A 13,580-nucleotide genomic window follows, 5' to 3' on the forward strand; every position below is an offset into this window, starting at 1 on the left:
GCAGCATAATATGCAAAAAAAACTTTCCGCTCTAGTTTCAACACTCCTTATTTTTCATTCTTTATTCTTCCTTTTTTTCTCTCTCTTCCCGTGTCCTCTCACGACTCGTTCGTATACACCTGCGTGCATTACGTGCCGAGGGGGGGAGAAAGCACACGGCGCGCTGCAGAAACTGATGGCATGTACGCTATAGAGAATACGAGAAATTGGTTTCGCGGGTGGACATGTAAACCCATACCCATACTCTCTGCCTCGCTCTCCTCCTCATTGTGCGACGCTTGAATAATAGCTTTCGATACAACAACAGGCGCGCGAGCGTTCCGGTCGTTGTTAGGGTACCACTGCTGCTGCTGTTGCTGAGAGAGAGAGAGAGACAAAGAGAAAATCTATGGCAGCCGATACATTACATTTTCACGCTCTCTCTCTAGCTCTAGCTCTGCCTCTCTGCCTCTTTCAGCCAAGCTTGCAAAATATCCATATGCCACGTACAAGCTCGCGCCACACGCGTGTGCTCGCGACCTTTCATTTATAATATACATAGATGCGAATGTTTCCGGTCTGTGTACATATATTTATGCATTATTTGTAGGACAGACTCGAGGCTATTTTGTAGCATATGCATCGTGCCTTTTCGGCAGCAATTTTTTTTTTCGTACATCGTTGATACTTTTTTGTATAGCCGCAATGAAGTCCAGTATACAGCAAAGGCTGTACAGATGAAACATACTGCAGAGGTTCGTGAATGTACATTTGACCGACGGGCTCTGCAGTAAAATGAATTAGTTGTCGCATTCGATTGACGAGCTTTAAGTCGTCGCACATAACCGTATATATATACATACATACATGCGCCGCAGTCTCTAAATCAGCTGAACGTTACCGCTCTCACTCGGCAAAGAGAAAAGAGGATTGAGAAGGGGTGTGCGGCGCCGGTGGAGGCCGAGGGCTCAGGGTGTACTTTATGCGTTGTAATGGGCTCGGCTGCGCATTTCACGAACAAAGCTTCGATCAAATGGAATTGGCTAACGAACGTGCAGCCTGGCTATAACTTCCGATGCGCCGCAGCGCCATTATATAAGTGTGTGTGTGCGCGCGAGTGTGTATGTATCACAGCGTGTGTGCAGTACGCGCGTTATGCGAAAATGAATCGACTGACCGATTTTCAATTTATTTTATTATCTTCAACGATGAAATATTTGCAAAACGCGCGTTTATCCATACTTATACATCATATACACCGGCCGACGTGCAAGTGGAATGTATCGCTATTTGGTCAGACACCTTCACAGAGCATCACGAGCTTTATATACGTGTTATATATTACCATGGTGTTCTACTCGATATATTTTGCCTAAGAGATCTTGTTAACCCCTGGCCATCTGGAATAACTGTGTACAGCTCGAGTGTGTGGTTTAAGGAGGCTCAAAAGTAAAAAGACCTCTTTATGAAACCTGGAAATTTTTATTTCACGATCTCGCGCTATTTCTGCTATCTTATCATATCACAGCAAGTCGCTGCTCGAGGCAACCTTTTTTATTAACCACTAGATGGCGTGAGGCAATCTGCTAGCGAGTTATCCCCGCTGGGGCCTAAATACTTGTTCCTAAATTATATGTTATCATAATATTGGCAAGTCGTTGCCCGCTGGCCGAATCGAGTAATGAAATTGACCGCTATAGGTGGCGTGTGACCCCTGACTGTTATGTACTCTAACAAAAGCCAATAAAACTATTTCAGCTGATGACTTACCGCACTTGCCGCGAAAGGCGACACTGATGTTGGTCGACGTGCTGCAGGCGACGCGATTCAGGTCGCAGAGACTGGGATAATCGACGCCGTCGCTGCCGCAAACCGGGCCCGCGGCGTCGTGATCGCCGTGGCTCGGACACGAGTCCATGCACTCGCATCGCGCGTCCTCGCCGTCGGGCGTCCTCACGCAGTGCGAGCCGAGGCTACAATTCAGCTTGGCGCAGGGGTCGGTTTTTTCTGTAACAGAAAGACAAGTGTGTCGTGACGTCAGTAAAATTGTCTCGATCGTAAAATTTAATTTTAACTACATTTTATTTGGTAAAATTTATAATGCTTGAATAATAGGGTCGATTATACCTGCCGGGAATATGTAACAGCACGTAGCAATATTGAGTAGCAAAAGACCAACGGGTAATCGACGAAACTTCATGGTGGCAACCTGCAAAAACGGCCAGTCGCATTTTTTGTTTTCTTTTTTCTTCATTGTACACGAGCACATGAGCGCCTTTACGCACGATAAATTATGAATTAATCGAAAAGCTTCTCGTCAGCCGTATCAAGGGGATTATATCGCGCGTGCAAAAGCTGCCTCGAGCCAACGTACATTATGTGTATATATAATATTTAAGTACGAACGCGTAATTAACAATCGTCTTTTTGTGCCGAGCGGCGCACAAAAGTTCGCAGCGTAGAGAACCGGGAATACGATTATGCGCGTGGGAAGCGTGCGCTGTTCATCGCTTATTAGTCGATTAATTATTCCGGTGCATCGAGTAATTATTGCTTGTATAACGTAATACACACACGCATTAACGAGCAGGAAAAATATTTCTATTCCAGCAGTGCACGCGCGCGCGCGTGTGTGTATACATGGACAGGGGCTACAACACTGACCATGTGCCGATGATCGTACACGCGGCGAAGGAAAAAAGGGCGATGAAAATGAATTTCCCCGAAGGTATGTACGAGTGTGTACACAATTCACGCGTACGTACGAATTGGGCAGTATAACATCCTCCCTCGCACACAACTATAGATATAATGCCACACACAGTCACACACACATGGAGTACGCGCAAGAAGCAATTTCCTCTCGCTCACGCGCGCCCAGTTCAGAGAGGTCTGAATAATTCAACAAACGCGCGTGAGCGTGAAAGTGGCCAGTTTGGATTTAGTTAATTAACAATTACGAAACTTAAGCGCGGCGCACTGCGCTCGCAGTGCACACACCGCCACCACCAGCAGTAGTAGTAGGGCCAGCCAGAGCAGTAGCACCAACGAGAGCTGAGAGCGCACACAACGACAAGCGAGAGAGAGAGGCTAATTCGAGTTGTCACCCCCGAAGCCACCGAGCCACTCACTCTCGGCGTGTATGTAATGAAATGTGAGTGTGCTAGTAAGTGTCTGTGTGTGTGTATGAGAGAACGGGCCATGGCCAAAGGTCGATCGCTAATCTTACAAGCCCCCCTAAAAACCTTATACCTATAACTAATTATTCGGCACATGACTGTGCACGATATCCCGACGCTTGCGAGAGCGGAATTTTATATACATAATAATAAATATAAAAACCGATCGCACAGCGGCGTTGCTCGCGATAAAGTTGATACTGCCGCTGCCACGGGTGCCGCGCGCCACAAACGCATCGAACGACTGTGCATACAGGCTCTCTCGCGAGGGTTTCCAGAAAATAAAGCAGATAATTCTCCTCGGCGTACAGCAGCAACGGCGGCGCGGCAATATAATGTAACGCACGCTCGTCCCCCATCGCGCTCATGGTCTAAAAGAGACCATTACTCTCTACTATACGTGTGTATCTGCGTGTATGGGTTATAGTATACACGAATAGGTTTATATACAGGTGTGCGTGTGTGCGTGCCGGTGGAATGTAACGACGACTGTTTCGCAATTAAACGAATTTTATATCATCGCGCGAGCGAGCTCTGCCCAGTATATATGCATGCATGCATGTATGCGCGCGTGTGTGCGCGGGAAAAGAGAGATGAGAGAGAGAGACAGAGAGAAAGAGCTAAAACGAGCGTTAGTACGGTGCAAAAACACGACCGCCAGCTCGCGCACCCGTGGAACCCGAGATTTATACAGCGAGTTAATGCAATTTGCGTGCGTTGTAATGAGGCTGTCTAGTTATTACACTTGATTTTTGCTCGAGTTCTTTTTTTCCTTTTTTTGCGTGTCGTTATACGAATAGACATCGTCATTTTTTGATGCCGCTCGCACGCATTTCCTGATGTAAGTCAACTACAGCGGCAGCAGCAGCAACAACAACAGTCAACCAACTATACTATACGGAATACTTTTTATACATTATATGAGTTAATTATTATTTTTGAAAAACTTTCGCATACGCGCGTGCAAAGTTTTGGAATTTTTTTTTTTGCGTTGTTCTGTGTATACATACGGAACTTTGTTAGGATAGAAGAGGACTCGGGAATATAGCGGCAGTAACGAATGAAAAAAAAAGAGAGACAGCGAGAGAGGAGAGGAAAGAGGAGGAAACACGTAAAAGTTTTTATACACAATGAAATCAAGCTTCCTTAATAGTCTCATCTGGTCTATTCTACGTATGTGCAAAAGCCGTATTGTTCTCTCGAAAGTTCGAGGAGTGAAACTTCTTGCTTGCTGAAAAAAAACGTCTCTGTCTCCCCCCTCACGCAGTACTGTGGACATCACGGGTCGCGCGTTTATTTTAACCCATTCGGTCGTAATGACTAAAGTTGAGATTCATCTTGCAGCTCGTTATATACGTATAGGGTATAAACGTTGTGTTATACTCGCCACGGAGAGAAAATAATTTTTCCAGTTGCCCGCTACTACAGGAAGAGTATAGAAAAAAAAGCTTCTGTACATATGACGCGCAAATTGTGTTCGCGGATCATAGGCGAATTTTCAAACTCTCTCTCTCTCTCTGTCTCTCTTTCTCTCCATCCCCTGCGGAGGCCGCAAATATCACAATTAATAACCCATCCGAGCACGCAGAGACCTGGCCATATAGAAACGATCTCTCTCCATAATTCACATAATACGAAGGAAGTCCGACGAAGCGGTATTATATTCTCTTTCAACTCAGTGCGGGATTATGATCCAACAAAAAAAAGGTGAAATATACCTCGACTTTTGCGTCCGTTTTTCTCCCTCGGCCTCCCTTCCTTCGCCCACCTTCTACTTTTTTTCTGCTCGTTTTGCCTAACCTTAGCAATGGTACACGTATAGGCGCGTACATGGACAGACGTACATACTCGCGCGTACGGAGCTTTTCCCCTCCGTTTTTTTTTCCAACAAATTTTACTTTTCGAGCGAAAGATGGAACTTTCAGCACCGTTGCGCATTGTAATTCCGTATATGTACGATGTAATTATTTTTCTCGTTAGAGATGCTGCGCCCTGGCGAGACTCACGTACGTATCATACATGCACGTGTCCCGAGTACGTGCGAACACACTTTCGGCACATTTGTACGGCTTGTATAGCGCGTGCATTTTCCGCCTGCGAGTCTTTTCGCGCGTACACCCACACACATACCTAGAGATATCGCGTTTTATAATCGTTATTTTTTTTCCGTCACTGCGTGTACGTACTACCTTTTATTAAGCCGCATCGTACGTACCCATACCCTCGCACAACTCGTTTAATTTCGTCCGAGTGATTTTATCGTCGCCCGCGCGTCGTGTATCGGTTTGATTTAATGCGTCGACACGCGTGTCGTCGAGTCAACGAGCATTATAAACGCGGGAGAACGTGTTAAGCTGATTTTCTTCATACCCGCTAACTATAATGTGCGTGTTCTCGCACAACAACAACGGCGATGATGCCGACGACGCGTCTTTTCCAAGCTCCATGATATAACCAGCTTTACATGCGCGTGTGTGCTGCTGCTGCTGCTGCTGCTGCTGCGAGCGCGAACCGCAAACTGCAAGTTCTTGCGGTCCCGCAGACGCTCTAATGAGGCTTTTATGCGCGTTTACCTCTTCATCAGTTGTATGCGTGCGAGGAGCAGAGCGGCGGAAATGCACTAGATATTATACGGTTTATACATTGTTTGAGATTTGTCAAAACAGGCTCTTAATTCTTTCTCTTTGTCCCTTCCTAGTAGAAATTCTCAAAATTATATAAAAATACTTAGTAGTTGAGAGACTTAGCCTCGTCTTATACAAACCAGGCGACTTATACAATTATTATTACTTAATCACTTCCAGGTTTACGAATTAAGGTTCTCGCCATCTAGCGGCGAAAGTGTGAGGTGGTGTATCGTATTTTAAACCGATAGAACTGCCCAAAAACAAGTCCATTAATGTTTACGTACTTTAAAACATTTGAAACGATAATTTTTTCATAATTAGGATTTTACTAATGTTAAAAATTTCCATCATGGCTCTTTTTAGCTGTTGTATTTTAATAAAACAAAACGCGAGAACGAGTAATGTCGACGTCAGTCGTAGTGCCAAAGATACATCTGTTATTTCGGGTGTATACACACTGCCTGCGTGTTATAGCTGCAGCGTGAAATGAGAAATATATATTTGGCTGTTATATACGAGAGATCGTACCGTTAATAGCGTTCGCTCGCAGGCAGGCAGGCAGCAGCAGCGGCACGGCCAACTGGAGAGGTAAAAACGGCTTGATAGATAGGATATGCGCCGAGAATTTTACGACGCGCCGTTTTTCATCGTCCCCGTAGTGTGTGCGCGCGTCACGATGTAGTCGGGTTGCCGCCGCTGCTGCTGCTACTGCCGCTTGTGCTACACGCTGTGCCGTCGTAAAGTCGCGAACGTCGTGTTTACCTGGTTTTTCGACCATTTAATTTTATCGCTGCTATACCAGGGACCTGAAATTTTTGAATAATCGAAAATTTCATAAATCCTTTACAAGATGAATTAATTTCACACGATTGTTTTCGATGCCACGTCGAGATATCGTTGATGCAAAATCGATGCGGAAAACTGACGACAGTTTCAAAGTCTAGAGATGTTATACATGCACGAATGAAGACCTAGCTAGCACACATAGCTGATACTGCTCCAGCTGCTGGAGGCACACGAGAAGTAACAAGAAGTTACAATTGAAACGAGCTGCGAGCTTCCGGTGAGACGTTCATAACGAGACCGCAACGGCCGCCCGTCTCGTTCGCATCGGCATCGTGCGCCAGAGAGGATATCGACTTTTGCCACTTCCCTGTGCCCAATTATCGAGGATGTAAGGCGGTCAATCGCGACGAACTTTAACGTTTACCCTGCGCGGTTTTACGAAAAATTCAAAGTTGCGCGCGTATAATAAGCTTTCGATCTTTTGCTGTTTTTTTTTCCTCGACATCATCCCTCTCTGAAAAAGACGTAAGACGTGCATTACAACGGGCTATTATTATCAGCGCCTATATACATAGATAGAAGATCGTCGACGTAGCAGAATTTGCTGCTTGTGCTTCTGCTGCTGCTACGATGATCACATCTCCTTTAAGCTTAATCGTACCCTGCGGGTCGTCGTCGTCGTCGTCGTCGTCGTCGTCGTTGTCGTAGTCGCTGCTGCAGTACGTGTGCAGTATACGTATGTGTGTCTGTGCGCGCCAACGTCGACGATATGCTCAAGGCTACAATTAGCAAATTTCCCAACCGACGATCCTGTGTGTCGCAGAGAGCGCGAGTGTCACACGGTGTCCTCCACGACGACGTGCCGCGTTGCTACTGTACGACTACGACGGGGGATGGACGTTAACGACACACGTGTATGTGTAATATGCGCGAGCATGTGTGCAATTAGCTAAAACGACGACGTTGATGACAACATTTGTAGAAAATTTCTCAACGCGTTGATATACGCGCCGAGCAGAGAGAGAGAGAGAGAGAGAGAGAGAGAGAGAGAGCTGAAAGCGAGCACAATTATTATACATGCGAAAATCCGGCGTCGTTAATATCCTCCCATCGATTTGTCGAGGATTTGAATGAAAAATTTCCCCTTATAGATATTCTATCTTAATTAATAGAAATGGGTGCTCGCGCGCAGCAGTAGGGTTTATAAGTTCGAGGTTTTGCTCTAATGAGCAGTATTTAGTGCGTATTCCAAATTGATAGAGGAGCAGCAGCGTGCGCGCGCGAAGCAATCGATTATCGTTTTAAATCTTGCCTCGCAGCACATATAATAAACTCGTCTGCGTGTCTGTTCACGCGTGGCGCCATCCAGCAGCGGCACATGTTGGTTCACACACCTGTACACATTGACGAATGCATCGACCTATGTAACTTTCGCGCGCGCGCGCACCCCGTGAGCACGTACTGCACTGTACTAAAGTTTATTGAACCGGAATCGAGTGAGACGAGACAGCAGCAGTTTAAAAAAAATGTATGACGTAACGAGAGCGAGCTTGCAGGTCATTATTATTATTATCATCATTTTTTCTTCTTTTTTTGGGGGGAAATTTTTTTTACTCTTTTCTTTGATTTATGAAACGATGAAAAATGTGTGATATCGCGAATACGAGTTTTCGAAAGATCGATAGCCGACGAGAAGAATTATTCCGACGTACGAAATTATTTGACGATTTTTTCAAATGATATAATGACGCATGAATTTTTGAATGAAAACGTTAAATGGCCAGAGCAAGAGTGTGGCTCGGGTGAAAAAGTGTACGACGCGAAAAAATAAAAGAATGTATATCTCCGCCTAGTCTAGACATTCCAGGCAATTAAGTAGCTGAGAGGGTCAAGCAATGCGCGCCTTTCGAGATAGGGCGCACACACACGTATCGTGCACACAGCCACAAACTAGGTGGAATCAAGAGGGCGAGCTTTATCTAGACGCGCGCTGGTATGTTTCGAGGAGAGGGAATTTCCTGATTAACATTATCATCAGGGATGGTGTACTGAAAGAAAAATATAATAACAATTTTGTCAATTATTACGTTGAATTCTATATTCGAAATCAGAATAATGACACGAATAAAAAAGTTAAGATAATAACGAAGTCTTAATCGGCAGGAGATAAAAATTTACTCGCACAAGCTCGAGCTTGCGCGAACGTACGTGTTATTTCAGTGAATGAATGACGATAATCATGCGAGTCGGAAAAAGGAAATATCACGTGTCAAAGAAGAGCCATCATTATCGAGCCTCCCTCTTGGCTTTTCTTTATTACTCGCTCGTTTGAGAATCTCTTTTTCTTTGAGCTTGCAGCACACAGCAAAGTGTACGTGTGCACCGCGGCTCCGTGGTATATAGATGTATATATATACCACATGCATCGCGCGCGAGGCCGTCGCAGGTGAAAGCTTCTCTCTCTTTTTTTTTTACTTGCCTCGCTCAAATTTAGAAGGAGCGCTTTGAGCGCGTATTATGTGCTATTCTTCATCGCGTGGTTCTGATGGATTAATTAAGTTGAAAATGAAGTTTTTTTTCTCCATTGGTGCATGAAAAAAAGGAAAGGGGCAGCGAGGGTATATACTTTGCGAGAGCTCGCGGCTCCGTTTAAAAATAGCTTCGTTTTCTGAAGAACTAAAATTAACAAAGGAACCCGTATAAATATACAAACGCGCGTGTACAGTGTAAAAGCGAAATCCGAAAGTACTTTTAGTACACACACACACATACATACAGTAAACGCATACAGGAAATTTACGAAATTATTCTAAAAATAATAGCCCAATCCGGCAGGAGGCATTGATGAAACCATTAATTTTTTTTCAGCGCTCGTATATGTGCGCGCATATATTCAATTCTGCTAGAGAGTGTATTGCGTTACATTCATCGATTCGCCCCGAAATTAAACGCAGTGCAATGGTGCTGTGCTTGCAAGCTCTCTCTCTCTCTCGCAATATATAGGCCAAACGTAATTATTAAAGCCATTATGTTTCGCTCCTATAGAGCAATATGTGTGTGTGTAATATAGTCTCTTGATACTATAGAGAGAGAGAGAGCCTATTCTGCGCGAAGGGTATGTGTAATACATTTTCTCAGACAATTTCCTTGATATATATTATATAAATTATATATTATACTCTCTCGTTATAGCGTCGCTCTCGCGCTAGGAACTCGCGAAAATCACACGAAACGAAAGCCTCTCTCGAGTACTCCGGGCGCTATTGTCGTCGGGCTAAATGCATTGTGACCCCGTTCGATGTGTAATGCATAAAACCCCCTGCTGCTGCTGCTACTACTGCTGCGCGCTTCATATATGCTGCACTGCAGCCGAGTATAATAGGCGAATATGCGCTATTTTTTTTACTTACTCTTTTTTTCTTCCCCTATCCATTCGTCGTCGCCGAAAGTTATAAAATTCGCGTGTCTATAAAATATGTACGTGCGCGTGGCATGCGACGCGATTTATAACGAATTAGTATCCTCACGCCCATTTTTGGCCGCCACAGCCTTGACTTCGTACCGTGCCTTTCTGCTCTCTATTTTCTTTTTAGTTGCAAATCGAATTCACGGATCAGCCGACGTACACAAGCTGAGCCCCGTAGAAACACGACGATCGAACGATACAAAAAAACAAGCCCCACCCCGGCAGCCGCTGCAGGTGTATACAATGTATACCTGTATAGATGCTCCCTATATATTAGAGCGCGCGTCGAGCGTCGAAATGTACCTCAGGAATAATGTATTGCCAGCGCGCGGCAGCAAACGCCGATTCCACGTATAAATAGAGCCCATGGCATGATGCACACCGGCGCAGGTATATATACCTATATTATCGTCTCTCTCTCTGCCTCACTCTGCGCAGATGAGAAAATTAGCCGAAGATCAAAATGTCAGTCAGAGACCCGAGTAGAAGCGCCGAGGGGCGCGAGCGAGCGAGCGAGCGATCTATACGAACGCAGAAGGGTATATAACCGAGACAAAGGGCTGCTGCTGCTGCTGCTCTCTACTGACGCCGCCGCTTTGCACGTGAGAAAATGGCATCCCTCTTTCTCTCTCTCTCTCGTAAGAACGAAGGCAGCTAGCTCACACGAGAGAGAGAGAGAGAAAGAGAAGTTGGCCCTGCATTTTTCATCTACATACTTAACAGCTGCTGCTCCTACGCGACTCGAGGCTTTTTCGGTTAGCAGCTATGGGAGCTTGAGCTTTCTTCCCTCGTCTTATTTCTCCACTTTCTTTTACTTTTGTCTTGAGTTGAAAATAACTTCGATTTTTTATAAATCTCCGTTCATAGTTCGAGCAGCACTCAAACTATACCAAGTTTTTTTTTCAAACGTACATCGGATTTCCGAGCTTAATGAAAAAGTACACCGACGCTTGATAAAGCTTCCATCCGCGCTATATGTACACAGACGAAAAAAAGGAAAGATAAAAAAAGAAATTAATCTTTTAAAAGTACGTTAAAAATCTTTTTTATTATTACCACAAGCTCAGCTACGCGCGCCCACGAGCTTCACCTTCACTTTATGCCAATCTTCCGAGTCCCAACGGAAATTAAATCTTTCACTTCGTCATAATCCGCTCACTCCTCGAACTCGAGGAGTCGAGCATGATTAAAATATGAATACACTTATTTCCCTCCTTCGCAGCAGCAGCAGCAGCAGGCCCCGGTGCGCGTGTCGAGAGATTTGTTTCGCACGAGAGAGAAAGAGATGTATTGAGATGTATTTTTCACACTAGCTCGCGTTATAATGTATTGTAAGATGTATACACATGCTCCTTTTACTATATAATACCAGCGTATGTTACAAATTGCAAATAAAGACCCGTGTTTATCCATAGAAATTCGACGATACTTGTGCGCTTATATTTATAACAAACTTCGGGGATAGGAAATAATAGTGTTGTATATAATACAAGGCAGAGACCAGATGTGCGGCTATGTAAGGCGTGTGTGTGGGTGCAGCTTATGGGTGTAAGGTAAGTGTGAGCTGTGTCTTGGTTCTTACATCCACACACAGACACGCATACACCGATGCAACTTATCTACTAGACCAAAGTGCCTTGCGAGCGCGCGCGACTATATGGTAATTTGTGAAACTTTGTGCGCAGCGCCGCTGCCGCTGCCGCCTTGCTATCCTGCCTGCCACCGGTGGAGGAGTACATGCTTTTGTTCAACGCACACACCATGTGGATCGTGCCAAACTACGCCTTGCATATATATGCATACCTTGCGGAGCTCGAGGTATAACATATAAGAGCAAGAGCAAGAGAGAGAGAGAAAGACAGAGCCGCATGGATGGGGAAAATCAAATATGAAATTGCTATCGGATGAATTTTTAACTCGATTAAGAAATGATAAAATCGCGGGTGTAATTGTCAATGAATTACCACCACGGACTCGCGCGCGCGCGAGCGAGCGACATTTATATGCTTTTGCAAAGATTCAAACGCGCGATTACGCGGCTGAGGGGAGAGAGAGAGCGAGCCGACAAAGAAAACGGAGAGAAAAAGGGAGTAAAACTTGAGAATTGATATGCCGAGACTGTGGCACGGAGTAAATGAGTATAATTACCAGTGGTACGCGTATAAGCGGGTAACTTTGCGTGATTTTTATAATTTTCTGATCGTGAGATGCTTACTGAAAAATTATGTAAGGAAGTTGGTAAAAATGTTTTACCCAATGATTCTTATCGACGACAATTAGTACAAATATATGCGAAATTTCGGAAAAACAAAATAAAAGCGGCCATCGCAGCGTTTACGTCTCTGTTTCAGAAGTACAGTTTTTCGGATAAGCAAAAATAATCGAGAAACAAGTGGGTCGTTAATTTTCCCTTTTTTCCGTGTGCGGATATTTTTAGACGCGATTTCTCTCGTAACGCTCGTGTAACTAAAACATGTGTACATTTCGATACGATCTTTGGAAAACGCGTATATGCGCTTGCTAGAGATCTAAATTACGTGGAGCTGCTCTCATGCACAATCACGCGCAACTGATTCTCCAATAATTTTTCGCCTTTTGCCTCCCTCACGAAAAAAAAACACGAGATTGGAAATCTAGTCAACGCATATTTCGCCGGGCGATAAACAATTCGATTCCGGTGGATACTTTTTTACGATCCCGTGGATACGCTATATAGAGAGCGTTGAGTTTTTTATGGGCAACGCCGAGTTGAAGCACGAGGGCAGCCGCCACATATACCTATAGGTACATTTTTCAAGAGCTGCACACATCGCGCGCGCGCCCTTGGCTCTTAGCTCTCTCTCTCACTCTTGAGTCGAGCGGTGGCGTATACGGCCGAAATAATCGATGTCTCGAAAGATTTTTCTCATCTCTCTCTTTCTCTCTCTCTCCCAAGGCTGAGCTTGGGAAAATAAGTGTAGCGAAAGATATTGGCTGCGAGGAAGAAGAAGAGCGCTCCCGAGACGCGCGCCAACCAGGGTGTGAGTTTAATGAGACGAGAATGATAGATTCGTGGTATGTGTATGTGTGAGCTCGAAGTGAGGAGCTTTTTGTTGAAATTAAAGCTCGACGTACGTACGTGCGCACGAGAGTGCGTTATTTATTAAGTTTCGAGTGCGTCGTAATCGCGCAACGAGGCTTCGCTTTAAATTATGACGCGTCGCATCCTGCGCAAGAACGCGTGCTCACGTACGCGTGTATATGTGTGTGTGTACCCGAAAGTTATTACCCTGGAAGTATAAATATATTATATATTATGACGCGCCCAAGCTCTGCTTGAGAATACACAGCGATCGAGAAGTCGAGAGAGAGAGAGAGAGGGGTAATTAAAAATTAAACGAATTTCTCTCCTCTTCTCTCCTCTCCCTTCCGCCACTCTGTGTAGGCGGAAAAAAGTGGGGACGAGAAAGAAGAATAGAGAGGCTTTTCGGTAAGAAGAAGAGAAAAAAGAAGTTCACGAAAAAATTGGCGCGGTAATTAAAATTGAGGCTAAATTCGAGCTGA

The 13,580-nt window shown here is 44.8% G+C and overlaps 1 protein-coding gene across 2 annotated transcripts in view; it reads right to left on the bottom strand.

The window, feature by feature from the left end:
* LOC106655299 (agrin-like) overlaps positions 1-13,580 on the bottom strand; it is a 169,688-nt gene that overhangs the window by 30,230 nt on the left and 125,878 nt on the right. For both annotated transcript variants that reach the window (XM_023461856.1, XM_023461857.1), the window contains one exon: positions 1,750-1,986. In XM_023461856.1, the coding sequence (XP_023317624.1) occupies positions 1,750-1,986 (237 nt within the window). The remainder of the gene's footprint in view (positions 1-1,749; positions 1,987-13,580) is intronic.

The sequence above is a fragment of the Trichogramma pretiosum genome, unplaced genomic scaffold (assembly GCF_000599845.2).
Source record: "Trichogramma pretiosum strain Unisexual culture from Peru unplaced genomic scaffold, Tpre_2.0 scaffold12, whole genome shotgun sequence".
NCBI lineage: Eukaryota > Metazoa > Arthropoda > Insecta > Hymenoptera > Trichogrammatidae > Trichogramma > Trichogramma pretiosum.